The sequence below is a fragment of the Typopeltis vanoorti genome, chromosome 1, assembly GCF_054136105.1.
Source record: "Typopeltis vanoorti isolate ZY-2024b chromosome 1, IOZ_Tvanoo_1.0, whole genome shotgun sequence".
NCBI classification, from domain to species: Eukaryota; Metazoa; Arthropoda; class Arachnida; order Uropygi; family Thelyphonidae; genus Typopeltis; species Typopeltis vanoorti.
Window position 1 is genome coordinate 93543961 of NC_143549.1, and position 10698 is coordinate 93554658.

The following is a 10698-nucleotide window of genomic DNA, read 5'->3' on the forward strand; positions in this document are numbered from 1 at the left end:
TAATTTAGTGTTTTGATTAATTTCAAAACACGAAAATCAATAAGAACGAAACCTTCTTACCATACCGGCTTTGATTTTATAGTCAACAAGGTTTCGTTCTTGGAGATTCATTGATAGACCATTTGAAGAAAACATTGATTAAGTCAGAGAGGCATTTGTTGATGTTGTCTGCAAGGATAGAAAAATAAATCAGAACTCCATGGTAAACTTAAAGAACCTGTCATGGGAAAAAAAGAAAATGTATTACAAGTTTCTAGTAAGTCAGCTTGTGCTCTGAGAGAATACAGAGAAAAATGTAAGAAAGCAAAGCACTGTGTAAAACTAGCTAAATGATAGTCATGGGAAGGCTTTGGTTAGAACATGCAAAATAAATATCAGGAGGGTGGCAACATGTTCTGAAAGCTATTGAAAAAAGCTTAGAAATGGTTAAAAGAGTACTGCAAAAGGAATCAAATGACAGAGCCAACATGAAACTGATGACAAATATATTTTAGATCTCTGGAGTAATTACTTTGAAAGTTTTCTAAATGAAACGAGCAAAATATTACCACTATCTTCTCAAATCATACCATAAAAACAATCAATTTATGGTAGGAAAAATAAATCTTATTAGACAAGTTTTCTGCTCCAGCAGGTTCTCTTAATTGTTAGCATGCAATAAACTTTCATTTTGAAATCATTGAGGGTTGAATTTTTAATGTCAATATGTTTGTCCTTTTCATGAGAACAACAGGTTTATGGCCTAAGATAAAGGGCTATTGATGGTTGTTACTATTGTTGTAAGAAACCGTGGTTTCAAAAGTTGTTAAAGTATTTATGAAAAGACAACCTGTTTTTGGCATTATAGCTCTGGTATATGTATGCTGTCTTGCAAAAAGGAACATGAACTATATATATAAAGTTATTTTTAATAGTAATGTATAATCTTGTCTTTGGCCATCATAATTATTTCAGCACATTATAGAAAACTTTTCACTACTGCCTGGAAAAAAGTTGGTTCTTCACTCTTTGTTCATCATCAAATTCTTGACATATACCCTCAAGGGATGTACAGAATATTATGATATCCTGCATATTATTACTATATTCCTATCAACACTTTTCCACCAAATCAGCCTGTTATCTGGCAATATTCCAATACAGGCAGTCCCTGGGTTAGGAACAAGATACGTTCCTGAGAACGTCTTTAAGTCGGATTTGTACATAACTTGGATTTCTAATGAGCAGCGCATATGTGGTAATAATAATAACAACAACAATACTGTAATCGCTCATATGTGGCAATAATAATACAGTGTAATACTGTTATAATAATAAAAATATCCCTGTACTGTAAGAAGGTAGGCTAACATTAATCAGAAGATGATGGTGGAGATGGTGCTGTAGAATCAGGATTTGATTCTGTTTCTGGAGGAGGGGAGCTTTCCACTGAAGTCAGTTTCTTGAAAATGGTGTCTGGAGTTGTTTTTCACATCCTTTTTTTTTTTTCTGATGTTCTCACTAACTGCATGGTAAACCTTTGTAAACCACTCAATGTTAGGATCTTGTTTCTCAAGCTTGGCAAATCCTGCTTCAATGAGAAGAAAGGCTTCAGCTAATTCTTTTGCCGTAAATTTTCTTGACCCTGGATCTTCTGATTCTTCATGTTCTTGTGTTTCTATCAGCTGCTTCTCTATCTCCATAAAGTCTTCATTGGTTCATTCTTGTGAATGGTACTCTGGTAAGTCAGTAACATCATTTTCATTGATGTCCAATTACTGTGCATTGCCACTATCCACCACAGCTTTTCTGGATTCAGTGATGTCTTCTGTGAAGCCATGAAAATCATCACAGAATTGAGGGCACAGTTTGTTTCACACTCCTTTAATTGTTGATTGCTTCACTTCCTCCCAAGAATCAGCAATGTTTTTGATGGCATCATGGATGTTATAATTCTTTCAGAACTCTCTCTCTCTCTCTGCTAGCAGGAATGTAAGCCTTACATGCAGAAATGACTCCCTGGTTCATTGGCTGTAGTAACGATGTAGTTTTCAGTAGTAAAAATACGACCTTTACTTTAGGGTGAAGGTCATCGTAATATGTTGGATGTCGAGGAGCATTAATTATCCTTATGGGGAGCCTTAGGAGCCCGTTCATAAGTACGGAACGCCAATAAGTCGGGTCGTCCGTAACCTGGGGACCTCCTGTATTATCAAATTTTATATTTGTCTTGTATCTTGGTCTTCCTCTGGGTCTTTTACCTGCCATCCTGATAAAGAACACTTATTTTGCTAATCTTTCCTCTCCCATTCTATTTAAGTGGCCATACTACCTGAGATTAGTTCTGCTAACACATTCCTGAATGCTAACAATGGTATGTTCTTTCCTGATATCCTCATTTTTAATACTATACGGCCATTGATACCATGCGTTCGTTCACCTAGGATTCATATCTGTGGTCTCCAATCTTTGATCAAGGGTTTTATTTCTAAATCCAGCTCTCAGATTCATAAGTGAAAATTAGTTTCAACAGTGTTTTGTATACGGCTAGTTTAGTGTTTTGACCAATCTCTCTCTCTTATTCTATATAAATTTATTCAATTGACTTCTGACCATATCAGCTAATTCTGCTATCTATTTCCAAATATAATTTGCCATCTTCAGTAAAAATTGTGCAAATAGCTGAAATGTTTGAATGTTCTATAGGTTCTCCTTTCAGGATGCAGTTGATGTTTTGAATGTTTCTACCTATTTTCATTGTCTTTGTCTTTTTATGCTGATTTTCATACCAAATTTTTTGCAGCAGGTATTCAATTTAGTCAGAGAATCCTGTGAACTTGAACTGGATTTATTCCAAAGTATAGTATCTGCATAAAGTAAAGAGCTGAGATTAGCATCTTCAGTTTTGATATCAAATTTAATAGCACTTTCCTTCATAATGTGATCCATATGAATGCTGAATAACAGTGGAGATAATGTACACCCTTGTCTCACATCTGATTTAACATCAACCCATCTTCATGTAACTCCTTAAATTCTAACTGCTGATTTACAACTCAAATAGACTAAGTATTGCTTGATATAATGCCCTATTTACACCATATAACCGGAGTGTTTTGAACAGCTTTCCTCTTGGCACCTTGTCATATGCCTGTTCCAAATCCACAAAACTTAAATACAGATCCTTGTTTTATTCCTATAATTTCTCAACTATTGTATTAAAATGAAATCTGACCCTGAGAACTAAAGGATCAGATTTCATTGAACCTGAACATGACAACATGTCTTTGACTTCAACCTAGCTTGTTCTTCTCCTGCACAATTTTTCTTAGTTGTTTCTCATTATACTTGCATAAATCTTACCAGGAATACTTTGTAAGAAAATTCCTGAGTAATTCTCACATTCAGTTTTAATTCCCTTTTTGTAGATCAGAACAGTGAGCACTGTACTCCGATCATCTGGAATTCAATCCTCTGACTAGGCCTTCTGGGTTATGAAGTGTAGCCAAACTTTTATACCTCCGTATTTCAGCATTTCTGGTTGAATGTCATCTTCTCCAGCCGCCTTTCCACATTTCAAACCTTTGATGGCTTTTTCTACTTCAAGTACTGATATATATGCCAGATGGCATTCTGGTTGAGTGTTTTCTACCATCATGTTGTTACTCCTTGTTTCATTTAGTAATTACTCCGCACATCTAGAATATTTTTATCTTCAGTTTTCGTGTCACCTTTATCATCCCTAATTCATTTTATATTGCTCTTTCCTCCATTTCTGAATTTTTTTTTCAATAGTTTCCAGAATATTTTGCTATCTTTCTGATATTTATTTTTTTATCAAAGTCTTCCTAGGACTTTTGCTTAGCTAGTTTTGCAATGCTGTGCTTTCTCACATTTTACTCTGTGTTCTCTAAGAGTACAAGCTGACTTACTTGACAGGAACTTTCAATATGCTTTCTTCTTTTCCTTGACTGCCTGTTTAACTTCCTGAGTCCACCCTTGAGTTCTGATTTTTCTATCCTTGCAGATTACCTCACTATGTGGTTATCTGGCTGAATCGATGTTTTCTTTAGGGTTTGTCACTAACTCCAAGGTTTGGTTTTTGTTTTCAAATTCTTTCAGATTTTGTTGAATAATGTTTGTGTTTGAGTCTATAATTCACTTCTGATAGCTGTTCAACTTTGATTCGTTTCAAAACTTTTTTACATACCTTTCTTTTCAGTTTGAGCCTGTGTAGCTCAGTGGATGTGGCGTTTGCACGCCATCACGCTAGGCCGCACGAAGGAAGTCTTGGTTTCGAGTCTAGTCGGCGACTAGAGGAAATTTTTCTAAGCCTTTTTTCGACCGGTTCCTGAGTTAGTCGATCTCTGGCACGGGCAAGCAGGTTTTTCCTCCCGGAAACTCGGGTTTTTCGTCCTGTAAACTCAAGAAAATCGACCGTAGAACCCACATTATTTCAGACATTAAATATATTGTGTTAGGGTTAGAGACCACGAGATGGCGGCACATTTGAGCCGTCTCTCTTCACTGCGTACCGCTTAATTAGTGATAGCCTTGGGCCATCTGTCTCTGATTGGGTACCAGTGGAGATTGAACTGCCCACTCAGTCTCCAAAAGTTAGATAGGGCTAAAGGGCCTCGCCTACTCCCGTATATACGGGAATAAAAAGGCGTTAGCTGATAGCTGATTTCTTTTCAGTATGAAATTCAAATTTATTCTGCTCAACACTAAATGGTGATCACTTCTAATTTCATATCCTTTGTATACTCTTGTGTCAACAATAATAAAGTCATTGAGACTTTTCTTATTCCTTGCATCTTCTCTCCATGTAAATTTGGGCACATTTTTATGTTTGAACATTGTGTCTAAACAGAAATCTAGCAGGAACTTCTAATTATTATTAACTTTGCTCTGTTTTCCAAATTTTCCCAAAACATTCTTTAATGTCTAGTAGTCATCTGCTCTGCTGTTTAGATCTCTAACAAGGACTTCCCTTTTCATTGTGTCCTCTGTCTTTTCTAATACCTTGAAAAATTCCTCCACTTCTTCCTTAGAAAAACTCCTGTGGGACCATTGACATAGATCTCCACTCACATCTCCACTTACTAGAGACCTAAAGTGAGTTAAAAAATTTTCAAGTATTGTGTCTAGAGAAGAATTTCCCCTGATTATCTGACCTTTATCCTATAAGTAGGATAAGGGTCAGATAATCAGGGGAAATTCATAGTAATGTAGCATAAGTTTACAACATTTTGCAGACTGGATTCATTTAAAAAAACAAACTTACTTACACATTTGGAAATTTTCTGGCAAAACTTGTGGGACATGTTTTACTTCATCTGTACTCCTTATAGATTATGAATCAGTTACCGAATTAAGTCTACTGGAATAAAACACAAAGAAATTATGATCGTTTTCTTCTGGAAACATGGATTTTTTAACCCAAGTTTCCACTAGAGGAAAATCCAACATGTCTTTGTTAAATATCAACTAAGATGGGAATTAGCCTGAGAAAAGCTCTAGAAAAAGTTATTCTAGTTTGTGAATAGAATTGAAACTAGTAATGATCTCTTTCTTGTGCTAATCGAGCAAAATTCACTTTTTATGAAATTCATGGTTTTGGTGAGGCTAAAAGGCAAGAAAATAACATCTGATGATCACAGGATTTTTTCTTAATGTTTGTCAAATGTTTGGTTTAATCAAATATTGGGGGGAGGGAGGTTAGTGGCTTCACATATATTGGAGAAAAAAATCGGTCTGAACTTTTTGATGAGTTTTGTTTTCTGTCCAATTTATAATTCATAATGCAATTTATTTTTCCTAGGTAAAGTTCTGGTGCACTGTTTGATGGGTATGTCAAGATCAACAACTCTAGTCATGGCATATTTAATGATAAAGAAAAATATGACAGCAGAAGAAGCTATACGTCAGTGTCGTAAACATCGTGATGTGAGACCTAATGATGGATTTCTTCGCCAGTTAATTGAACTTGAAAATAGGTTGAGAACATCCTCTTCCACCACCTCCTCCTCTTCTCAGTCTAAGAATAGTTAATTGCTAATTGTAACCATGCAAACATATAGGACATTCTAGATTTGTAATAATTTATTTTAACAAAGCAATTATATAAATCTTGAAAAAAAAAAGCTACAATGTTTTTTTTTAAGAAATTATGCAATGTAATGTTGGGTGGGAGAGGAAACCAAGTTACTTTTCTTTTCTTTTTTGCTTTCACAATTTGTAAGTTCATCTGATAAGATACAAACATGACATACACCTGCTCTAATTAGTGTATATATTCAGTAAAACATACTAACATTTTTATCTTGAAGTACAATAAATTTAATTGGTACTTCTTTGTTATAATATAAAGAAAGAATTGTTTTATAGTGTGTATAATTTTATAGCTGAGGAGCCTCTTTAAACAAAATAAGCATATTATGCTTATACAAAAATGTATTTTAAGGAGCTACATTTTGATAATTGAAATTAATAAGGAAGAATATTTTTACTACTTTTGAAAGTGCATATTAAAATTATTTTATAACTTTTTATCCCTAATCCACTACTTTGATAAATAAGTGTTTTTTGGTTGTTGAGTTAATCTTTAAGAGTTAAAAAAGAATTCATATAAAGATTCTTAACTACAAATTATTTTAAATTCTGTGATGTCCGTTCTCATGCATGCCACAAACTGTCTTTGGAGATTGTTACTGATTTATATATTTTCAATAATCCTGTCAAGGCAGTTTATTTTCCTAAATATTGAAAAGCTTACTGGTTTGTTATATTTCCTTTCTTTAAAATAAAATCAAAAGTTGGTGAAATTCAACATTTCTTATATATTTATATCAGTGAGTAGGAACTAGACAGAATGGACAGGTCTTCAGTTTGAATTATAAGGACTGGATGAAGATGGTTGCATAAAATTAATCTGTGGAAGCAAGAGATCATATGTATCATAGGCTTCATTGCACATTTTAAAACAGGAATGATACATGAAATATATTTGCAGAGTTTATCACTTCTGAGTGTTTTTACATCATTTACAGGAACTGCTTAGGGCTGTTGTTTCACACAAAGAAATTGAATTAGTGAAACACAACATTGTGTATATATATGTATATATAAACCAATGATAGATAAAGTTTGTTTTAAATTGTATTTCTTTGAAATTTGATATATAAATTTTTAATGCCAAATTTAATCATAATGCACTCAAATATACATTGTTATAAACACAATTATAAAAAAATATAAATTTTTTATGAAGAAAACTTATATTTATGTATAATAAGAGTGCTGTAAATTACCTTTTCTCTGTTAAGTAGCCTTTAAAATTTATAATGTAAATATGTATAAAATAAGCTATTGGTTATATATTATCCCCTATTATACTTGACTAAAACTTTAACCATTGGCAAATTTAGTTTGCATTGATATATGAATATTGTTTTTCAGTGGTGCTGACATTTTTTGCATTTTATTCACTGACACATTGTAAAAAGTTTTCATAAATATTTAATATATTTTGCTGTACAGGCTGTTTTTTATATTGAAAATGTTTCTTTTAACACCCGTTTTGAATACCAAGAACAGTTTACTGTAAAGTTATCTGAAAGTTGAAAAATAAATGATTGATGAAAAAAAAAATGGTTATGCACTGTTGATTACAAATTAGCATCTTTTTTGTTTGCTTATAATTAAGTAAAGGATTAAATGTCGTGTGGTCCTTCAGTCCATGGACTGGTTGGTTGGCTGTAGCACACAGTTCCCATCCTCTCTTTGGCGATTCTCTTCATATCTTCTTGTTCCCAAATCTTCGCATGGTTCTTTGATGAAGTAAATCAGCTTTTGTCTCTGAGAAGTGGAAAAAAGATGGTCTATCTGAACTGGCCATTCTTGATTCCATTTTTTCCTTTCTATTACTGTTTTGTAATTGTTATCCTTAGTAGGTGTCCTATCCATTTGAGTTGCCACTTCTTTAGGGTCTCCAATATACTTTTTTCTTCTCCAACTTCTCTGAGAACTTTGTCGTTGCTTTTTTTTCCCTTTCCAACTTACTTTCATTGTCTCCAGCACTACATCTCAAAGGACTCTAGGTATTTCTGATCATGTTTAAGGGGTGTCCAGGTTTCCGATGCATGTAATGCAACTGGCAGACAAAGGTCTTCTTGGTTCAATGCCAGTTTGCTTTGATGTGAGTGTGATATTTATTATGAAATGTTTTTTTGCCTGTCTTGATTGTACTTCTTTTGTGCAATGCGCATCTTCTGTGTTCAATTGTCCCAAGTATTGAAAGGAAGTTACTTGTTTAATCTTCTATTCTGATGTTCTCAGTATGGGGGTTTCTTTACTATTATTGCCTTTTGTTTTCATGAAGTTTATTCTCATGCCATATTCGGATGGCTTGTCATTTATTCCTTTCATCGTTTTCTCCAGTCCCATTGACCAACCTGCTATTATTGTTTTGGTCATCTGCATATTTAATATAATTTACTCTTTTGTCATAATTCCATACTCTTTATTTAAAGCTTCGCTCATCATTTTGTCTGCAGCAATGTTAAAAAGGATTGGGGGAGAGTAGGCATCCTTGTCTTACACCTCTCTCAATTTTAGCTGGTTTTGAGGGAAATGGTTCATTTGAGACTGTCTGGTGTAAGATAGATGAAGTGTAAGGAAAATCTATTGTTCGTTTCTGCTATCAACCTGGGGTCCATAACATGTGGATGACATTCATTGGCAGATTAGCACAAAGAGTGCAGGCTAAGCAATTATCATGAAAGACTTCAACTATAGGGATATGGATTGGAAGGAAGAATTGGCACGTGACAAAATGGAAATGAAATTTATACAGTTACTAAGGGATAATTACCTGAAACTGCACTTAATGGAGGGGAATCAGGGGTTTGAGAGTGTTGGATCTGATAATGGCATTAACTCTTATCTATAGATACAGTAGCAACTCTGCCTCCGATTGGGAGCAGTGATCATGCACTTTTGTTCTGGGAGGTTGCTTAACATTTGGCATTTTCAGTCAGGAAAGGGTTTATGTGGTACTACAAAGCTGGCAATCATGACAAACTGAGGTGGCAACTTGGAGCAGTGGATGGCATAAGAAGCTACATGGAATGAATGTCATTAGTGCATGGCAAGCAGTCAGGGATTGTTTGAGCAAGGCTGTATTAGACTGTATACCCAGGATCAGGAGGATAAACTGAGTAGAGATTAAGTGGATGAGTACCAATAAAAAGCAGGATCTGCAAAAAAAAAAAAAAAGAAAAAGAAAGCATTGTGGAAGAAATAAAAACAAAAGAGTGATCAGCATATTCATGAGTAATATAAAGCACAAGCAAAAAGAATAACTAGTATGGTAAGAAAGACTAAAGCAGATTTTGAGAGAAAATTAGCTAAGCAGGTCAAAGTAAATCCAGAAGTTATTTCAATATGTATTTCAGCATTATTTCAAGTAAGAGAAAGAATGGTTATGGAAAGATTACTTTACTCAGTGCTGATGTAGGAAAGTGATAAAAGCAGAAGAAGGTGTTCAGTTACTATCACAAACACTTTGCTGAAGATCGAGAAAACGTTGAAGATGACGAACGACTGGGTCGCCCTGTCACAGCAGCAACTGAACAAAAAGTGAAAATTAATGAAATTGTCCGCAATGATTAAGCATTTGGATGATAGCAGACATGGTGCACATTGATAAGGAGACTGGTCAGCAAATTTTGCATGAGCAATTGAACTTGAACAAAGTCTGTGCCAAAATGGTTCCCAAAAGCTTGTGTCAGGAGCAGAAAGACATCCAGAAATAAATTTTCACTGACATCATGTAACGGCTGACAGTGGAACCGGACTTACAGGAGAAGATCATTACATGTGATGAGATGTGGATTTTCCAGTACAATCCAGAAACGAAGAGATGATCGATGCACTGGAAAACTCCCATGTCACCAAGAATGAAAAAAGCAAAAATGATCAAGTCAAAACTTGAAGGCAATGCTGATCGTTTTTTTTTTTATATCAATAGCATGGTAATGGTTGAATAGGTACCAGAGGGTCAGACAGTTAACCAACATTATCACCTTGAGATTCTTTCCAAGCTGAGAGAAAGAGTGAGGAAGAAGAGATCCTATATGTGGAAGAACAACGCTTGAATTCTTCATCAGGACAACACTCCAGCCCACAGTGCACTGTCTGTAAAACAGTATCTGGCTGATAAGAAGATCAGTGTTGGACCATTCACCTTACTCGCCAGATTTAGCTCAATGCGACTTTTACCAAAGTTGAAATCCACATTGAAGGGCACCCATTTTCAGTCAGTGGATGAGGTAAAGGAGAAAATGGCAGCACTACTGAAGCAGGTAACACCTGATGACTTGCAGCACTGCTTCCAGCAATGGAAAATTCATATGCAACGGTGTATAGATAGAGGAGAGGAGTATGTTGAAGGGGATAACAATTAATTGTACAGTTGTAATAATAAACCACATTTTTGCAACCAGTCTTGTTATTTAATAGCCACACCTCGTATCATCCAGGTGGTGATTTTGCAATTAGTGGTGTAACAGAGAGTGATGTGAGAATTGAGGTAGATAAACTGGAGGTACTCAATATATTGGAAGAATATCAATGTGAATACAGCTGTGGGACCGGACGGGATGTCAGCTCATGTACAAGAGAACTGGCAATGCTTTGGACAAAGTTGTTTAATCT

The 10698-nt window shown here is 34.8% G+C and overlaps 1 protein-coding gene across 3 annotated transcripts in view; it reads left to right on the plus strand.

Moving 5' to 3' along the window:
- LOC150110212 (dual specificity protein phosphatase 3-like) overlaps positions 1-7626 on the plus strand; it is a 60759-nt gene extending 53133 nt beyond the window's left edge. For all 3 annotated transcript variants that reach the window (XM_090398418.1, XM_090398433.1, XM_090398425.1), the window contains exon 4: positions 5804-7626. In XM_090398418.1, coding sequence (XP_090254544.1) covers positions 5804-6033 — 230 coding nt within the window. In that variant the 3' untranslated portion in view covers positions 6034-7626. The remainder of the gene's footprint in view (positions 1-5803) is intronic.
- Positions 7627-10698: the final 3072 nt, after the last annotated feature.